Below are 21215 nucleotides of genomic sequence, written 5' to 3'. Positions count from 1 at the left end.
GACATGTCTGGTGAATATCCAGGCAATGGAAGAGCTGGGACATTTTCAGCTTCCAGGAATTGTGTACTGATCCTTGCGACTTGAGGCAGTGTATTATCATGCTGAAACATGAGGTGATGGGGGCGGATGAATGGCACGACAATGAGCCTCGGCATCTCGTCACGTATCTCTGTGCAATCACATTTCCATCGATAAAATGCAATTGTGTTTGTTATCCGTAGCTTATGCCTGCCCATACCATAACACCACAGCCCCATGGGGCACCGTGTTCACAACGGTTCTCCGATGGAGACAGCCGAAGAACCCTTTTAGGTTCTAGATAGCATCTTTTTTCCAAAGCGGGTACACACACCAACGCATGCATGCACAAACACATGCAAACACACACAACACACAGAAACCTAAACACAGAAACTCAAAACACACCCATTGTCACCGCACATTTATACTGTGACATTGTGATGTTTTGATGTTCACGTGCGCTGTATTTGTTCCACAGGTCTACAACACCATGTACAGAGCGTTCCCCCGGCGCTTTGTTCTGCCCCTCAATGTGACCAACGACACACCGACAGGTGTGAACCTCAACACACGTCCCGCCAGCTCTGCCACTTCTTTCAAAACAGCTAAAGATAAGGTATGCTGGAAATGTGCAAGTTTCTGTTATCTAATATGCGTTGATGTTAGTGCTAGTTTGGTATTTTAGAAATGTGCATGTTTCTGTTATCTGTATGTGTTGTTGTTAGTGCTAGTTTGGTATTTTAGAAATGTGCAAGTTTCTGGTATCTGTATGTGTTGTTGTTAGTGCTAGTTTGGTATTTTAGAAATGTGCATGTTTCTGTTATCTGTATGTGTTGTTGTTAGTGCTAGTTTGGTATTTTAGAAATTTGCAAGTTTCTGGTATCTGTATGTGTTGTTGTTAGTGCTAGTTTGGTATTTTAGAAATGTGCATGTTTCTTTTATCTGTATGTGTTGTTGTTAGTGTTAGTTTGGTATTTTAGAAATGTACATGTTTCTGTTATCTGTATGTGTTGTTGTTAGTGCTAGTTTGGTATTTTAGAAATGTGCATGTTTCTGTACTCTGATTGTGTCCTTGTTTTTCTGTGTTCTTTGTGTTTGAAAGATATGGCCAGGGGGGATGAGTTATCACCTTTTGTTCATGTATGAGAAAGATCAGGTTAGGGCGGAGTTACTGTACTTAACTGCCAACGTATTTTTCTTATTTTTGTATATGTTTTCGACCTTCTCAAGTGTGACAACAAAATAAGTGTTTGTGGAGAGTTCCAGTGTACTTGTTATCGTACTGTGGTGATTGTAGGTCAACCTATCTACATGCTCTGGAACCTTTCCCCTGCCAAGTCTGGTTGTTGATGACAGTTTCTTGCAACATGATAGTGGTTCTCAACATTACAGTTATAAGTTTGGACTTATTCCAAGTACTATAGCTCCATAACATATATGACCTACAGACAAACAAACAAATATATACAGTGCCTTGCGAAAGTATTCGGCCCCCTTGAACTTTGCGACCTTTTGCCACATTTCAGGCTTCAAACATAAAGATATAAAACTGTATTTTTTTTGAAGAATCAACTTCAAGTGGGACACAATCATGAAGTGGAACGACATTTATTGGATATTTCAAACTTTTTTAACAAATCAAAAACTGAAAAATTGGGCGTGCAAAATTATTCAGCCCCTTTACTTTCAGTGCAGCAAACTCTCTCCAGAAGTTCAGTGAGGATCTCTGAATGATCCAATGTTGACCTAAATGACTAATGATGATAAATACAATCCACCTGTGTGTAATCAAGTCTCCGTATAAATGCACCTGCACTGTGATAGTCTCAGAGGTCCGTTAAAAGCGCAGAAAGCATCATGTAGAACAAGGAACACACCAGGCAGGTCCGAGATACTGTTGTGAAGAAGTTTAAAGCCGGATTTGGATACAAAAAGATTTCCCAAGCTTTAAACATCCCAAGGAGCACTGTGCAAGCGATAATATTGAAATGGAAGGAGTATCAGACCATTGCAAATCTACCAAGACCTGGCCGTCCCTCTAAACTTTCAGCTCATACAAGGAGAAAACTGATCAGAGATGCAGCCAAGAGGCCCATGATCACTCTGGATGAACTGCAGAGATCTACAGCTGAGGTGGGAGACTCTGTCCATAGGACAACAATCAGTCGTATATTGCACAAATCTGGCCTTTATGGAAGAGTGGCAAGAAGAAAGCCATTTCTTAAAGATATCCATAAAAAGTGTCGTTTAAAGTTTGCCACAAGCCACCTGGGAGACACACCAAACATGTGGAAGAAGGTGCTCTGGTCAGATGAAACCAAAATTGAACTTTTTGGCAACAATGCAAAACGTTATGTTTGGCGTAAAAGCAACACAGCTGAACACACCATCCCCACTGTCAAACATGGTGGTGGCAGCATCATGGTTTGGGCCTGCTTTTCTTCAGCAGGGACAGGGAAGATGGTTAAAATTGATGGGAAGATGGATGGAGCCAAATACAGGACCATTCTGGAAGAAAACCTGATGGAGTCTGCAAAAGACCTGAGACGGGGACGGAGATTTGTCTTCCAACAAGACAATGACCCAAAACATAAAGCAAAATCTACAATGGAATGGTTCAAAAATAAACATATCCAGGTGTTAGAATGGCCAAGTCAAAGTCCAGACCTGAATCCAATCGAGAATCTGTGGAAAGAACTGAAAACTGCTGTTCACAAATGCTCTCCATCCAACCTCACTGAGCTCGAGCTGTTTTGCAAGGAGGAATGGGAAAAAATGTCAGTCTCTCGATGTGCAAAACTGATAGAGACATACCCCAAGCGACTTACAGCTGTAATCGCAGCAAAAGGTGGCTGTAATGAGTTTCGTCTTCATACGAAGGAGAGTCGGACCAAAATGCGGCGTGTAGATTGCGATCCATGTTTATTGTGACTATAGCAACATGAATCTAAATACAAACAGTGCAAAATAATAAACGTAATGAAAACCGAAACAGCCTAAACTGGTGCAAACTAACACTAAGGACAGGAACAATCACCCACAAAACACACAGTGAAACCCAGGCTACCTAAATATGGTTCCCAATCAGAGACAATGACGAACACCTGCCTCTGACTGAGAACCATATCAGGCTGAACATAGAAATAGACAAACAAGACATGAAACATAGAATACCCACTCAGATCACACCCTGACCAATCAAAACATAGAAAATACAAAGTAAACTATGGTCAGGGCGTGACAGTACCCCCCCCCCCAAGGTGCGGACTCCGGCCGCAAAACCTGAACCTATAGGGGAGGGTCTGGGTGGGCATCTGTCCGCGGTGGCGGCTCTGGCGCTGGACGTGGACCCCACTCCATGACAGTTTTAATCCCCCTCCTAAACGTCCCTAAATAGGTTACCCACCACAATGATAACATGGGACAGAGGGACAGCTCGGGACAGAGGTAACTCGGGACAGATGGGTAGCTCAGCACTGAGAGGAAGCTCAGCACTGAGAAGAAGCTCAGCACTGAGAGGAAGCCCAGGCAGGTAGTAGAAACTACCAGAACCTGGCTGGCTGGCGGTTTCAGCAGATCCTGGTCGACTAGCAGATCTGGAAGAATCTGGTCGACTGGCGGATCTGGGAGAATCTGGTCGACTGGCAGATCTGGAAGAGTCTGGTCGACTGGCAGATCTGGAAGAGTCTGGTCGACTGGCAGATCTGGAAGAGTCTGGTCGACTGGCAGATCTGGAAGAGTCTGGTCGACTGGCAGATCTGGAAGAGTCTGGTCGACTGGCAGATCTGGAAGAGTCTGGACGACTGGCAGATCTGGAAGAGTCTGGACGACTGGCAGATCTGGAAGAGTCTGGTCGACTGGCAGATCTGGAAGAGTCTGGTCGACTGGCAGATCTGGAAGAGTCTGGTCGACTGGCAGATCTGGAAGAGTCTGGACGACTGGCAGATCTGGAAGAGTCTGGACGACTGGCAGATCTGGAAGAGTCTGGACGACTGGCAGATCTGGAAGAGTCTGGACGACTGGCAGATCTGGAAGAGTCTGGACGACTGGCAGATCTGGAAGAGTCTGGACGACGGGCAGATCTGGAAGAGTCTGGTCGACTGGCAGATCTGGAAGAGTCTGGTCGACTGGCAGATCTGGAAGAGTCTGGTCGACTGGCAGATCTGGAAGAGTCTGGTCGACTGGCAGATCTGGAAGAGTCTGGTCGACTGGCAGATCTGGAAGAGTCTGGACGACTGGCAGATCTGGAAGAGTCTGGACGACTGGCAGATCTGGAAGAGACTGGTCGACACAGACTGGCTGCTCTGGCTGCTCCATGCTGACTGACAGCTCTGGCTGCTCCATGCTGGCAGACTGCTCTGGCTGCTCCATGCTGACTGGCAGCTCTGGCTGCTCCATGCTGACTGGCGGCCCTGGCTGCTCTGGCTGCTCCATGCTGACTGACAGCTCTGGCTGCTCTGGCTGCTCCATGCTGACTGGCGGCCCTGGCTGCTCTGGCTGCTCCATGCTGACTGGCGGCCCTGGCTGCTCCATGCTGACTGGCGGCCCTGGCTGCTCCCTGCTAACTGGCGGCCCTGGCTGCTCCCTGCTAACTGGCAGCTCTGGCTGCTCTGGCTGCTCCATGCTGACTGACTGCTCCATGCTGACTGGCTGCTCCATGCTGACTGGCTGCTCCATGCTGACTGGCGGCCCTGGCTGCTCCATGCTGACTGGCGGCCCTGGCTGCTCCATGCTGACTGGCGGCCCTGGCTGCTCCATGCTGACTGGCGGCCCTGGCTGCTCCATGCTGACTGGCGGCCCTGGCTGCTCCATGCAGACTGGCAGCTCTGGCGGCTCCTTGCAGACTGGCAGCTCTGGCGGCTCCTTGCAGACTGGCAGCTTTGGCGGCTCCTTGCAGACTGGCAGCTTTGGCGGCATCCTGCAGACAGGCAGCTCTGGCAGCTCCTTGCAGACTGGCAGCTCCTTGCAGACTGGCAGCTCCTTGCAGACTGGCAGCTCCTTGCAGACTGGCAGCTCCTTGCAGACTGGCAGCTCCTTGCAGACTGGCAGCTCTATGCTAACTGGCAGCTCTATGCTAACTGGCAGCTCTATGCTAACTGGCAGCTCTATGCTAACTGGCAGCTCTATGCTAACTGGCAGCTCTATGCTAACTGGCAGCTCTATGCTAACTGGCAGTTCTGAACAGGCGGGAGACTCCGGCAACGCTGTAGAGGCGGAAAGCTCTGACAGCGCTAAACCGGCGGGAGACTCCAACAGCGCTGAAGAGGAGGAAGGCTCTGGCAGCGCTGAACAGGCGAGGCGCACTGTAGGCCTGATGCGTGGTGCTGGCACTGGTGGTACTGGGCCGAGGACACGCACAGGAAGCCTAGTGCGGGGAGCTGCTACCGGAGGGCTGGGGTGTGGAGGTGGCACAGGATGGGTTAGACCGTGAAGGCGTACTGGAGATCTTGAGAGCGGTGTTGGCACAGGACATGCAAGGCTAGGGAGGTACACAGGAGGCCTGGTGCGTGAGACTGGCACTGTCTTCACCAGCTGACTAGCACGCACCTCAGGACGAGTAGAGAGCACTGACCCAGGTGCCAATAAATCCCCGACACGCTCCTTCGGGCGAATATCATATTTAAAGCACCAACACAGCAACTCCCTCATTTCACTCTCCTCCAATTTCTCCATTAACTCCTTCACAGTCTCTGCTTCGCTTACCTCCAACACCTGTTCTGGTCTCCTCCTTGGCTCCTCACGATAAACAGGGGGAGTTGGCTCAGGTCTGCGACCTGGCGTAGCCATACTCCCTGTTAGCCCCCCCCAATAAATTTTTGAGGCTTACTCTCGGGCTTCCATCCGCTCCGTCGTGCTACTTCCTCATATTTGCGCCTCTCAGCTTTCGCCGCCTCCAGTTCTTCCTTGGGACGGCGATATTCTCCCGGTTGAGCCCATGGTCCACCATTATCTAATTCATACTCCCATGACGCTCTCTCCCACTGCGGCTGCTGCTGCTCCTGCTGCCTCTGTTCCTTCTTCGGCTGCACCTTGGTGCGGCTATACTCCCCTGGTTTAGCCCAGGGTCCTCTCCCGTCGAGGATTTCCTCCCATGTCCAGAAATCCTTACAACGTAACTCCTCTTTTTTGCTGCTGCTGCTGCCTGTTGACACGCCGCTTGGTCCGTTGGTGGTGGGTGATTCTGTAATGAGTTTCGTCTTCATACGAAGGAGAGTCGGACCAAAATGCGGCGTGTAGATTGCGATCCATGTTTATTGTGACTATAGCAACATGAATCTAAATACAAACAGTGCAAAATAATAAACGTAATGAAAACCGAAACAGCCTAAACTGGTGCAAACTAACACTAAGGACAGGAACAATAACCCACAAAACACACAGTGAAACCCAGGCTACCTAAATATGGTTCCCAATCAGAGACAATGACGAACACCTGCCTCTGACTGAGAACCATATCAGGCTGAACATAGAAATAGACAAACAAGACATGAAACATAGAATACCCACTCAGATCACACCCTGACCAATCAAAACATAGAAAATACAAAGTAAACTATGGTCAGGGCGTGACAGTGGCGCTACAAAGTATTAACTTAAGGGGGCTGAATAATTTTGCACGCCCAATTTTTCAGTTTTTGATTTATTAAAAAAGTTTGAAATATCCAATAAATGTCGTTCCACTTCATGATTGTGTCCCACTTGTTGTTGATTCTTCACAAAAAAATACAGTTTTATATCTTTATGTTTGAAGGCTGAAATGTGGCAAAAGGTCACAAAGTTCAAGGGGGCCGAATACTTTCGCAAGGCACTGTACATATGAGATGAGTAATGTAGGGTATGCAAACATTATATTAGGTGGCATTGTTTAGAGTGGCTAGTGATACATTTTTTACATCAATTTTTCAATATTAAAGTGGCTGGAGTTGAGTCAGTATGTTGGAAGCAGCCACTCAATGTTAGTGGTGGCTGTTTAACAGTCTGATGGCCTTGAGATAGAAGCTGTTTTACAGTCTCTCGGTCCCTGCTTTGGTGCACCTATACTGACCTCGCCTTCTGGATAATAGCGGTGTGAACAGGCAGGGCCTCGGGTGGTTGTTGTCCTTGATGATCTTTATGGCCTTCCTGTGACATCGGGTAGTGTAGGCGTCCTGGAGGGCAGGTAGTTTGCACACGGTGATGCGTTGTGCAGACTTCACTACCCTCTGGAGAGCCTTAAGGTTGTGGGTGGAGCAGTTGCCGTATCAGCCGGTGATACAGCCCGAAAGGATGCTCTCGATTGTGCATCTGTAAAAGTTTGTGAGTGTTTTTGGTGACAAGCCACATTTCTTCAGCCTCCTGAGGTTGAAGAGGCGCTGCTGCGCCTTCTTCACAATGCTGTCTGTGTGGGTGGAACAATTCAGTTTGTCCGTGATGTGTACGTCGAGGAACTTAAAACTTACTACCCTCTCCACTACTGTCCTGTCGATGTGGATAGGGGGGTGCTCCCTCTGCTGTTTCCTGAAGTCCACGATCATCTCCTTTGTTTTGTTGACGTTGAGTGAGAGGTTATTTTCCTGACACCACACTCCGAGGGCCCTCACCTCCTCCCTGTAGGCCGTCTCGTCGATGTTGGTAATCAGACCTACCACTGTTGTGTCGTCTGCAAACTTGATGATTGAGTTGGAGGCGTGCATGGTCACGCAGTCGTGGATGAACAGGGAGTACATGAGAGGGCTCCGAACGCACCCTTGTAGGGCCCCAGTGTTGAGGATCAGCGGGGTGGAGATGTTGTTACCTACCCTCACCACCTGGGGGCGGCCCGTCAGGAAGTCCAGTACCCGGTTGCACAGGGCGGGGTCGAGACCCAGGGTCTCGAGCTTGATGACGAGTTTGGAGTGTACTATGGTGTTAAATGCTGAGCTGTAGTCGATGAACAGCATTCTCACATAGGTATTCCTCTTGTCCAGATGGGTTAGGGCAGTTTGCAGTGTGGTTGCGTCATCTGTGGACCTATTAGGGCGGTAAGCAAATTGGAGTGAGTCTAGGGTGTCAGGTGATATGCTCCTTGACTAGTCTCAAAGCACTTCATGATGACGGAAGTGAGTGCTACGGGTCGTTTAACTCAGTTACCTTAGCTTTCATGGGAACAGGAACAATGATGGCCCTCTTGAAGCATCTGGGAACAGCAGACTGGGATAAGGTTTGATTGAATATGTCCGTAAACACACCAGCCAGCTCGTCTGCGCATGCTCTGAGGACGCGGCTGGGGATGCCGTCTGGGCCTGCAGCCTTGCGAGGGTTAACACGTTTAAATGTTTTTTACAACTGTTTAAATGTTTTTACTTACAACTGCTGCAGTGAAGGAGAGTCCGCAGGTTTTGGTAGCGGGCCGTGTCAGTGGCACTGTATTGTCCTCAAAGCGAGCAAAGAAGTTGTTTAGTCTGTCTGGGAGCAAGACATCCTGGTCCGCGACGGGGCTGGTTTTCTTTTTGTAATCCGTGATTGACTGTAGAACATGCCACATACCTTGTGTCTGAGCCGTTGAATTGCGAATATACTGACGCTTAGCTTGTTTGATTGCCTTACGGAGGGAATAGCACACGTCAATTTAAACACCTAATTTTCTTTCAAATTATTAGTACATGTAAACAGCTTAATTGGCATTCCAGTGCAAACATTAGGAAACATTGTGCAAACATTAGGAACACCTGCTCTTTTCATGACAGACTGTCCAGGTGAATGCTATGATCCCTTATGGATGTCACCTGTTAAATCCACTTCAATCAGTGTGGATGAAGGGGAGGAGACAAATTAAAGAAGGGGTTTTAAAGCCTTGAGACATGGATTGTGTATGTGTGCCATTCAGAGAGTGAGTGGGCAAGACAAAATATTGTGCTTTTGAATAGGGTATGGTAGCAGGTGCCAAGCCTACTGGTTTATGTGTGTCAAGAACTGCAATGCTCTTGGGTTTTTCAAGCTCAACAGTTTCCCATTTGTATCTACATTGGTCCACCACCCAAAGGACATCCAGCCAACTTGCCACAAATTTGGGAAGTTTTCCATGCCCCAAAGAATTGAGGTGGTTGTGGTCAAAAGGGGGTCCAACTCAATATTAGGAAGGTGTTCCTAATGTTTGTAAATGCAGTTTATAATCCATAGATGGCAATTCCCTTTCAAGTCAAGACTTGCAGCCATTGCTAGTGTACAGTCAAATTGCCAGGGTTAGAGTTTCCAAAACCCTTCTATGGATTATATGTCTATGGCCACAACACAACAAGCTGTTCCACAGATAGAAGGAGCAATAGGGAAAAAATGGTGGTTGCGCATTGCACATCAAAGACTGCATTAATGATAAGCATTAAAATAAAGACGAAACATCTAAAAGCTTATCACACCATAGCTTGCTGAATTTTCAAAAATACGGCACTGACTCACCCATGGATTAATTGTCTCAATGAAGAGTCCTGCGTTCGACTAGCCATGTGTGACATGCATGCACAGTTACACGCCTGCTAGAGTTAGTGGCAGGCGGGCGAGCAATATCCACTGTCGTAACGCGGATGAAGCCTGACCTGGAATGTGAAGCTAACTGAAGTGGTCTAGCTTTACAAAAGCCTCAGTAGATCTAGCTTGCTCGTAGTACACAACTCTGGCGACTGAGACACACACGGTTTAAACCCCCTGTTCTCCTTTAAGACCCCTTGTTCAAAGTCACTGAGTGCACTCAAAAAAATCTATATTAAACTGATTATGGCAGCCGGCAGATAATACAATAGTAATGTAAACACCTTACTCTGCTTATCTTAATCAGTGTAAGGTCAAAGTCAAAGTAAGTGTACACTGATTAAAACATCTGGTTTTCTGAGCAATCTTTCAAATTATTTGGACATGTAAACACCTTAATGGGCGTTCCAGTGATGTATTTTGATCTGATAATTTACTCAAGTGTTTCCTTTATTACCATTACAGTACATGTACACTTCTGTGGGAACTGTAAATAGCCACTCAATCACTGATGAAGATGCTTGTGTTGAAAAGTGTCAGCATTCTTTAAATCATTGAAGGGGATTAAAGTGTCCAGCTTTTACCTTTAATCAGCTCTTGTTCAGCTTCGTCTCTTTGCGTCCTGGTCAGGTGGTGTGCCAGTTTGAGGATCTCCATGGAGAGGACCTTTATGAGTACGGAGGCCTGGAGTTCCCCCAGATCAACTACAGCAAGTTCAACACGCGGCCCTATCGCTACTTCTACGGCTGTGGCTTTAGGCACCTGGTGGGAGACTCACTCCTCAAGATTGACCTGGAGGGAAAGAAAGTCAAGGTGAGTTTTGTAACAAATGTAATGCTACTCTGTCACAGCGAGAGTTTATTTTGGACAAATTCAGGTATGTTTATCCCCAATTTTGTTCTGTTCACTTCTGTTTAAGAAAGTTTTTCAACAGCATTGGCGGAATGAATACACCTCTGATCACCGGCAAACGCAGTTCAGTTTCATAGCAGCCACTTTGTATACATTATGCGCCCTCCTCCTTTCACCTCTTCCCTTCACTTTTGGAGTTCAATGCACAACTCATCAGCTACAAATGACCAGGCAAAAAAAATTTCCAAGCCAAACTCCTACGTACAGCCTACATCGTTGTTACCATATTAGCTAAAGTAACGTCATAGTCAGCATAGCTAATAGAACTAACGAGTTAGTAAACCCACTACAATCATGCTGTAACGTTAGTGTACAGTAAGTAAGCAGTTACACTGCCGGGCCCCGGTGACAATAATTAGGAAAATGAAAAGCTTACCTTAACTTGGAATAGTTTGTGTTGTGTTGGATAATCATAGCCAGCTAGCTCACATAGTATCCCTCTGTTTGAGCAGGGTGTTTCAGTAAAACAGCTAATTTTCTTTCAAATAATTAGTACATGTAAACAGCTTAATTGGCGTTCAGGTGGTGTATTTGATCTGCATATCTGCCCGCGCCAGTAGCGCAAGCCTCCTACTTATGTATATGTCCAAACTTTATATGTAAGAAATTAAAATAAAATATGCTTTGCAAAAATAGCATAGTCGCTGTGACAGAAAGTTTATTTTGATTGGTGATTTTCTGCATATAAGTCCCATCAGGTGGCCTGTTTTCAGAAGTGAGCATGTAAACAGGGCTATTATGGAAATTGTTCTTCTTGCAAAGCATGTAAACATTTTCAACAAACTATTATACTAATCTGACTATCCAAAATAATAATATTATTATGTGCATGTAACTGTACTCACTGAGTGATCAAACATTAGGAACACCTGCTCTTTTCATGAAAGACTGTCCAGGTGAATGCTATGATCCCTTATTGATGTTACCTGTTAAATCCAGTTCAATCAGTGTGGATGAAGGGGAGGAGACAAATTAAAGAAGGATTTTTAAGCCTTGAGACATGGATTGTGTTTGTGTGCCATTCAGAGAGTGAATGGCCAAGACAACATATTGTGCTTTTGAACAGGGTATGGTAGCAGGTGCCAAGCGTACTGGTTTGTGTCTGTCAAGAACTGCAATGCTGCTGGGTTTTGTCAGAGTAGTACAGTAAGTAAGCTGCCGGGCCATGGTGACAATAAATTTGTCAAACGAAAAGCTTAACTTGACTTGGAATAGTTTGTGTTTGATAATCATAGCCAGCCAGCAAACATAGCATCCCTCTGTTTGAGCAGGGTATTTCAGTAAGCAAAACTAGCTAGCTGCATTTGCTAGCTAAGTGAAACTGAAAACAATACTCTACTACTTTGCTTCTTCATTTAGGAAGAAATTATTTTCTTAAACAGTTTCTTTCTCTCAGTTTGAGTCAACTACTCACCACATTTGATGCACTGCAGTGCTAGCTAGCTGTAGCTTATGCTTTTGGTACTAGATTAATTCTCTGATCCTTTGATTGGGTGGACAACATGTCAGTTCATGCTGCAAGAGCTCTAATAGGTTGGAGGACGTCTTCCGGAAGTTGTCATAATTACTGTAAGTCTATGGAAGGGGGTGAGAACCATGAGCCTCCCAGGTTTTGTATTGAATGTACCCAGAGGAGGAAAGAAGCTGTCTGTCCTCCGGCTACACCATGGTGCTATCCTACAGTGCTGTTGTGGCTACTGTAGTCCTTCATCGCAAAATAGTGTGATTGTATTTAGTATAGTTTTATCTAAAAAACATGTTTTACATGTTTTACAATTTTGATTTTTTATGAAATATACTGAGGATGGTCCTCCCGTTCCTCCTCTAAGGAGCCTCCACTGCATTGAAGCTGGGTCGGAATATCTTCCTGCCCATCTTGTAGACTGGTGTTGGGAGGACCACTGGCAGAAGTCTTAAAGCGATGTCACCTTGTGTATCTGGAGAGAAGAATGTTAAGTGAATGACTTGATTGTTTCAGTCAAAACATTAATTGGCATCTGAGGCTCCAGCACGGTCATTTCAAACTATACCTGCACTTTAAAGAGAAGATGTTGGGCTTGCTTCTCTCAGTTTTGTTCTTGAAGACCATGATCCAGTTATCAGTGAGTTTCCCCAAGCAGTCCGGGTTTGAAATGTAAAAGTCCTGAACAATCTGTAGTAAAGCAGACAAACAATTAAATATTAAACAATAAAAACCATGATTTGACAAAAACAATAGACAATAGACTTAGCATTTACCAACATGAATGACATCACACTTGCTCAGATCCACATGTTCCCACCGTATCCACACACAATCATTTTCTAATGTTTTTGAGAGACTGCCCCATATGACTTCAAATTGTGTTATGTTGTACCAGACAAACAAGTACTTTTACTTTGCAGTTAGTCAATGGTTTTGCTAACACCTAACTCTTGAAGTCCTTCTGACTTACAGTGCCTTCGGAAAGTATTAAGATCTCTTGACTTTTTCCACATTTTGTTATGTTACAGCCTTATTCTAAAATTGATTAAATCATTTTTTTCCCCCTCAATCTACACACAATACCCCATAATGACATAGCAAAAACTGATTTTTAGAAATGTTTGCAAAAGTATAACAAATTAAAAACTGATAATTTACATAAGTCTTCAGACCCTTTACTCAGTACTTTGTTGAAGCACCTTTGGCAGCGATTACAGCATCGAGTCTTCTTGGGTATGACACTACAAGCTTGGCACACTTGTATTTGGGGAGTTTCTCCCATTCTTTTCAGCAGATCCTCTCAAGCTCTGTCAGGTTGGATGGGGAGCACAGCTATTTTCAGGTCTCCAGAGATGTTCGATCGGGTTCAAGTCCAGCCACTGGCTGGGCCACTCAAGGACTCTTAGAGACTTGTCTCGAAGCCACTCCTGCATTGTATTGGCTGTGTGCTTAGGGTTGTTGTCCTGTTGGAAGGTGAACCTTAGCCCCAGTCTGAGGTCCTGAGTGCTCTGGAACAGGTTTTCATAAGGGATCTCTCTGTACTTTGCTCTGTTCATCTTTCCCTCAATCCTTACTAGTTTCCCAGTCCCTGCCGTTGAAAAACATCCCCACAAAATGATTCTGCCACCACCATGCTTCACGGTAGGGATGGTGCCAGGTTTGCTCCAGACGTGACGCTTGGCATTCAGGCCAAGGAGTTCAATCTTGGTTTAATCAGATCAGAGAATCTTGTTTTTCCATGGTCTGCAAGTCCGTTAGGTGCCTTTGGGCAAACTCCAAGCAGGCTGTCATGTGCCTTTTACTGAGACGTGGCTTCCGTCTGGCAACTAACATACAGGCCTGATTGGTGGAGTGCTGCAGAGATGGTTGTCCTTCTGGAAGGCTCTCCCATCCCCACAGATGAACTCGGGAGCTCTTTCAGAGTGACCATCGGGTTCTTGGTCACCTCCTTGACCAAGGCCCTTCTCCCCCAATTGCTCAGTTTGACTGGGCAGCCAGCTCTAGGAAGAATCTTGGTCATTCTAAAATTCTTCCATTGAAGAATGATGGAGGAAACTGTGTTCTTTGAGACTTTAAATGCTGCAGACATTTTATGGTACCCTTCTGCAGATCTGTGCCTCAACACAATCCTGTCTCGGAGCTCTACGGACAATTCCTTCGACCTCATGGTTTGGGTATTGCTCTGACATTGTTGAATTTATTATGGATTTATTATGGATAAATGAATAAACAATATCCCCATTTTAAATAGAATTGTATCTAGGTAAACTTATACTCTGTATGTTTAATAGACAATATGAGTTCATAAGAAGAAATTGTGTGACAGGAGAAAGGAGTAATAAAATGTTAAAGAACACCATTCCAATTGGGCAGGAACAAATGGGTTGTGGACTGTGTAAACACATAAGGTCGTTAGCCTATGGTTGACCCAACCTGAAACTTAGCTCTGGGGTTTTTAGATTAGGCAGTGAGTGCATTCCTAGGGTTTCTGTTAATTACAACTGTCAGTTCAGTGGTGATCGATAATGTAGAGGGATCAAAAGTTATCTGGGAGTGTGTTAGTAAGTTAGAATGAACTTTTCACCTTACTTTGTCCTGTCGAGAGGAGGGGGTTCGGTTAAGGCAGTGAAATGACGTCATGATCTGTATATAAACTCATGGATGTGTTTAAGTGATAGCGCGCTCCGAGAATAAATTATATTACCTATTATTTAAAGACTGGTCTGCGTCTATTTTATGCAAACAAGACATCTTACAAATAAAACTACATAATGTTTTGAAGTTGACTTTCCTTGCTTTGTCTAACAACACTATCATGCAAGTTCTGTGGGTCAGTGTGCAGTATTTATTTAGTATTTAAGCATAAATGTACTGTATGTTAGCAAACATCTGGCCCACATCTGGCCTGATTCAAGTATTCCAGATCAAAAACTGCTGGCCCGGGTCTGGCTGCTGGATCAGGCCTGAGTCAGGTAGTAATATTTCTTAAATGTAGGTAGTAATATTGCAGCTATCAACTGAACCATGAACAACAAAAGACATGACATTTTCTAATTTTAAACTTTTATTTAAATAGATTTAATTGATTTTGTGTCTGTGTCATCCCTCAACAGTGGAATGGATGTATCCAAATAAATGTCATTAGAAAACAGATTCTAATGCTGCAACTTTGATATTCTTCAGTGCATCCGGAAAGTATTCAGACCCCTTGACTTTTTACACATTTTGTTACGTTACAGCCTTATTCTATAATGTATTTTTAAAAATGTTTTCTTCATTTACCTACATTTTGCAAATTTAGATTAAAAAAACTAACAGACGCCTTAGGTATTCAGACCCTTTGCTATGAGGCTCGAAATTAAGCTCGGGTGCATCCTTTTTCCATTGATCATCATTGAGATGTTTGTAAAACTTGATTGAAGTCTTCCTGTGGTAAAATCAAATGATTTGACATGATTTAGAAAGGCACAAACCTGTCTCTATAAGGTCCCACAGTTGACAGTGCAAGTCAGAGCAAAACCAAGCCACGAGGTCGAAGGAATTGTCCTTAGAGTTCCCGAGACAGGATTGTGTCGAGGCACAGATTTTTGGAAAGGGTACCACAAAATGTCTGCAGAATTGAAGGTCCCCAAGAACCCAGCTGTCTCCCCAAGTACACAGTTTGAAACCACCAATACTCTTCCTAGAGCTGGCCGCCCGGCCAAACTGAGCAATTGGGGGAGAAGAGCCTCGGTCAGGGAGGTGACCAAAATCAGATGGTCACTCTGACAAAGCTCCAAAGTTCCTCTATGGAGATGGGAGAGCCTTCCAGAAGGACAATCAATTCTGCAGCACTCCACCAATCAGGTCTTTATGGTAAAGTGGCCAGACGGAAGCCACTCCTCAGTAAAAGGCACATGACAGCCTGCTTGGAGTTTGCCAAAAGGCACCGAAAGACTGTCAAACCATCAAAAACTAGATTCTATGGTCTGATTGAACTCTTTGGCCTGAATACCAAGCGTTACGTCTGGAGGAAACCTGGAACCATCCCTACGGTGAAGCATGGTGGTGGCAGCATCATGGTGTGGGAATATTTTTCAGCGGCAGGGACTGGGAGACTAGTCAGGATCAAGGCAAAGATTAACGGAGCAAAGTACACGAAAACCTGCTCCAGAGCGCTCAGGACCTCAGACCGGGGCAAAGGTTCACCTTCCAACAGGACAATGACCCTAAGCACACAGCCAAGACAGGAGTGGCTTCGGAACAAGTCTCTGAATGTCATTGAGTGGCCCAGCTAGTGCCCAGACTTGAACATGATCAAACAGCTACAGAGAGACCTGACACTACCCATCCAACCTGATAGAGTTTGAGAGGATCTGCATTCATGAATGGTTGAAATTCCCCAAATTCAGGTGTGCTATGCTTGTAATGTTATACTCAAGGCTGTAATTGCTGCCAAAGAACTGCAACAAAGTACTGAGTAAAGGGTCTGAATAGTTGCGTAAATGTGATATATAAAACAACTGAAATATAAACATTTGCAAAAATTCCCAAAAAACGGTTATTGCTTTGTCATTATTGGATATTGTCTGTTGATTGATGATAAAAATTAAAATGGTATACATTTTAGAATAAGGCTGTAATGTAACAAAATGTGGAAGAAGTCAAGGTGTCTGAATACTTTCCGAATGCACTGTATCTGCAGAGTTGACTTGTCTGTATCAGCCACAGATGGCTAGCTAGCAAGCAAGGGATAAGAACATTGCCAGGCTACATAGCAATCAAACAAATAAAATGAACAATAAGTCCACTTCTCTAGCAACTTAACTGATAGAACTAACAACCATGTGAGAGTGGAAGGATGAAATGGTATCAATTTGTTTCTCTTGACAGCACCTTTTGAATAACAGAAAAAAATACCAAAATAAGTTGTTGCAACTGTAAAATGTATTTTAAATCAGAATGGATGGACTGTAATTGTTGTTCAACAAATAATGTTAGTATGAGTGATAACTGTTGTCACAGATACGTTTCTGTCTGTGAACAGTAAGTATTTAGGACACGGTGGTGGAAGGTGGATACAGTCCGTCAGAGGCTGAGGGTGGGGATAGTCTGCTGGCAAGAAGACTAACAAGAAGACGTATTGTAGAGCACATTGCTTTACATGGGGTTCAAGTAAGGAATGGGATCAGCTGGAAACTAATCATTCAACCTATAGAATGTTGTTTTACATTACATTTATCTTTTTTTATAGATTTGCTTTTCAATGAAAGAAGACTGGAGCTGATTGACCCATTGACTGTATAGGGTCAACCATGAATAGTTTCGCAAAACTAACTACATCCAAATAATGCAGCTAGCTAACGTTACACAGTACCACCGGGACCATATGTAAGAAAAAAAAGGCTTCCATAGTACACATGAAATGAAATAAACCGTCATCATCGCATCTTGGAGCACTTTTTGCCATCTCCACTTGAGACCTTTTGGGGGTCGCGTGAGTCCTTTGTGACTACTGGACATAGCTAGCTAACGTTAGCTAGATAGCATAGCTAACTGTGACTGTTAGCTAGCTAACTTTGCTAACTGGGTGCTTTCTTGCCTAGTCTTAGCTAACAAAAAACACTAGATTAGCTACCTAATATCACATAGGATAGAAACGAAACATATTAGCTAGCTACCTCTGCTCTAACAGTTGAGATAGCTAGCTACCATTAACGTTAGCTGACATTAATGGAGAAACTTTGACAACAACCATGACCAGTCCAGAAATTAAGCTACCTAGAATATCACAAACTAATTAGTGACTGACGAAATACACTATTACAAATACAAGAGCTACAATGACCTTTTTCTGGTATCTCCTCCTGCTGGCCTCGACTGTTTTTAACCAACTGACTGACTCTGACAATAACCGTTGGAAAATCAGTCCAGCGCGAGCTGCAAAGCAGATGGCTCGAGCAGCAGAGGCTACTGCTGCTGGATCATGTGTTTTTGGTATCTTCAGAGGTAATGCTAGTTCCCTATTAAGGATACTTCAGAAAGCATTGATGTTGTCAATTGACAATACATGTACTTTATGCTGCTATTTGTAATGTTGAAAATTACAATCACAGATTTATAAAACAGACAGGACATAGTAGCCTATTTTTGACTTGATGTGTGATCTCAATCTTGACATAGACTTTGTCTATGTTTAGGTTCAGCAAAAATGTGGCATGCATCCTTGTGTTATGACAAAGAAACACTATGACAAAGTTACACTGTTGCTCATGCAATTCATATTTTATCCACTTTAGATGCGTTGTTTTATTTTCTCCTGACTTCTCAGAACGTGCAGGCAGCACATAGCCACACACACAGCCACTGTCAACATTTTCAATGTCTCACAAATATGAGGTGTGCAAAAATAATACATGTAACATTAAGCAGACGCTTTTATCCAAAGCGACAGTATACATGCATTCAGTTTCTGTTCGTGGTCCCGGAAATCGAACCCAATCATGACCTTCAATTATGACCTTTCGAGCACCATGGTTTTTTCCCTTGCCTGTCGTTATTTATTTGGCTATTTTAATAGGCAACAGTCAAAATGTGTAACAGTTTAATTGGCTATTGCATTAATTCAACATTCATGGTTGTAGGCTGCATCACTCCTTCAGCCAGAATTTGCCGTGGGACTAAAATTATTAGATTTAGTGTGAGTGGGGTTCCCCAAAAAATCAGTAGTCAAATCTAGTTCATTTTTAGCATAGATTCTCTAGGGTCCTTCTCCTTCTCCTAATTGTTTTATTCTTTCATCACCTGCAGAATAAAAACATATGGTCCTACTTCTGAAAAAGTTAATCGGTCAGATATGCTGGGGTGGACTCGGCCCGAGTACCATTAGCCAGAACCCAGAGTAATATGATTCTGCCGGACTTGGGAAGAGCTCGGCCCGTATCAAGCCCCCCCGAGTCCGAGTCGATTACGAGTCCTCGGAGTCTCAAAAGGAATAGGCCCGAACCCAGCGTGTCGACTGGGATGTTTCTCACACTTGAATTTAGCCATAAGGGAGCAGTGTTGCCAAGGCTACTGTTGCTTAGCAACGCTTGACTCAAAGGAGATAATAGCTGTGTTCGAATATCCATACTAACATATTGTATACTACATACTTAATGAGTATATACTAGTAGTTCATTTTAGTATACTGTAAACGAACGTATCATTTCAATTGAGCATACTAGCGCTACGCCTGTAGTTAGTATGAGTATTTGAACACAGCTAATGTCTTCCTAGCTAATGTCTTCCTAGCTTCCTAAATTCCCATGATTTGTGAATCTGTTTCTAACTGAACAACAATCGCCAAGATTTTGAATGCTTCCCCGGTCTGGGTGACCTAGAATGATAAAGAGAATATTTATAATGCTCACTAGGTTTGTCCGCCTTCTCAGGATCATGCTCCGTGCTTTAAATAACTCAACTGGCTAGTTTGCCTGTCTCTAAAGAGGAGGGCAGGCTGTACCCCACTGATTGGATAAAGCAGATTAGGAATGGCTTCTACCAATAAAAAGTTACAACTGTTAGTCAGAGTTTAGAATGACAAAAAATGGTTAGCTAATGTATTCTAACAGCTCTGTGTCATCATTGGGCAGCCCAAACGGAGCCTTTGCTAAGGGTATTCACAGACGAAAAGAGAGCCAAATTATGACAAGGGTGAAGAGGGACTACAATTACTGACCACAACCACACAGCTGAACCACACAAATTCAGACCACAAGCACACAACTACTGACCACAAGCACACAACTACTGACTACAACCACACAACTACTGAAAAAAACTACTGATCACAATTATTGACTTAACCACACAACTACCGACCATTCAACTACTGACCACAACCACACAACTTCTGACCACAGATTAAATCTCCATTACTACTGGCCACCACAACTACTGACCACAACCACCTGGCCACAACTACTGACCACAACCATACAACTTCTGACCACACAACTACTGAACCACAACAACTGACCGCTACTGACCACAACCACACAACTTCTGACTACATTCACAAAACTGCTGAAAACATCTAGTGACCACAACTACACAACTTCTGACCACACAACTGCTGACAACACATCGAATCACCATAACTACTGACCGCCACAACTACTGACCACTAAACCACTGACAACAACTACTGACCACTGCTGAAGATAACTACAGACCACAAATACTAACCACAACTACTGATCACAACCACACAACTACTGCTCTGGTCTGCCCAAGCTCTGGTTCAGCTCAGGTACTGGATGTAGCTAGCTACATTAGCTCTGGCACACACTAGCTCTGGTCTAGCTCTGGTCTGTGCTATAAATTATAACTACTCAAATGTGCATAAGATTTGCATATAATAGCAACAATGATTTATCATGGCAAACTTTCACAGATTCATGCTATCCTAACTTCAAATTCTTTAAAACTTTGATAAACTCTAGTATAACTATATCAATCAAATGTATTTATAAAGCCATTTTTACATCAGCAGATGTCACAAAGTGTTTATACAGAAACCCAGCCTAAAACCCCAAACAGCAAGCAATGCAGATGTAGAAGCATGTGGCTAGGAAATACACCCTACAAAGGCAAGAACCTAGGAAGAAACCTAGAGAGGAATGAGGCTCTGAGGGGTGGACAGTCCTTTTCTGGCTGTGCCTGGTGGAGATTATATATTTGCATAAATTAGAATCATATTTCTCACCAACAGTTATTCTTGAACAGTTCAACCTAGATACACCAAACTAAATTTCACATGTTTAAGGCTATCCTAAATTCTAATTCCTTAACTTGTATTCATTCTAAGCCATTGGGGAAGGGAGGTGGAGTGCTGACATATCTGACATATGGAATTGTCTGACATATGGAATTGTTTTAAGATAGCTAAATGATCCAGTATGACTATTTGATTTAGAATTTTAAGACCCCTTAAGGTAACCCAAAAAAATACATCATTTGAAAGAATATTGATGTTGGCCTTTACTACTAAAACCTATAGAAGTGCATCGAATAACACATTCATGAATGGCAAAAAGGATATTAAAAAATAAATCATAAGAAACAAAGATTTGAAGTGTCTGTCCTAAATTAAGGAAATATTTTTAAAAACTCAGGAAATATATACATACACTACCATTAGTAGTGTTGTGTTGGATAATCATAGCCAGCTAGCTCACATAGTATCCCTCTGTTTGAGCAGGGTGTTTCAGTAAAACAGCTAATTTTCTTTCAAATAATTAGTACATGTAAACAGCTTAATTGGCGTTCAGGTGGTGTATTTGATCTGCATATCTGCCCGCGCCAGTAGCGC

The 21215-nt window shown here is 43.8% G+C and overlaps 1 protein-coding gene across 1 annotated transcript in view; it reads left to right on the top strand.

Moving 5' to 3' along the window:
* bco2a (beta-carotene oxygenase 2a) overlaps positions 1 to 21215 on the top strand; it is a 116058-nt gene that overhangs the window by 73185 nt on the left and 21658 nt on the right. Inside the window, exons 9-10 of the mRNA XM_021618973.3 lie at positions 500 to 637; positions 10135 to 10317. Coding sequence (XP_021474648.2) covers positions 500 to 637; positions 10135 to 10317 — 321 coding nt within the window. The remainder of the gene's footprint in view (positions 1 to 499; positions 638 to 10134; positions 10318 to 21215) is intronic.

Source organism: Oncorhynchus mykiss, chromosome 10 (genome assembly GCF_057628025.1).
Source record: "Oncorhynchus mykiss isolate SJ-2025 chromosome 10, ASM5762802v1, whole genome shotgun sequence".
Lineage (NCBI taxonomy): Eukaryota > Metazoa > Chordata > Actinopteri > Salmoniformes > Salmonidae > Oncorhynchus > Oncorhynchus mykiss.
This window is presented reverse-complemented; position numbering and strand designations above follow the sequence as displayed.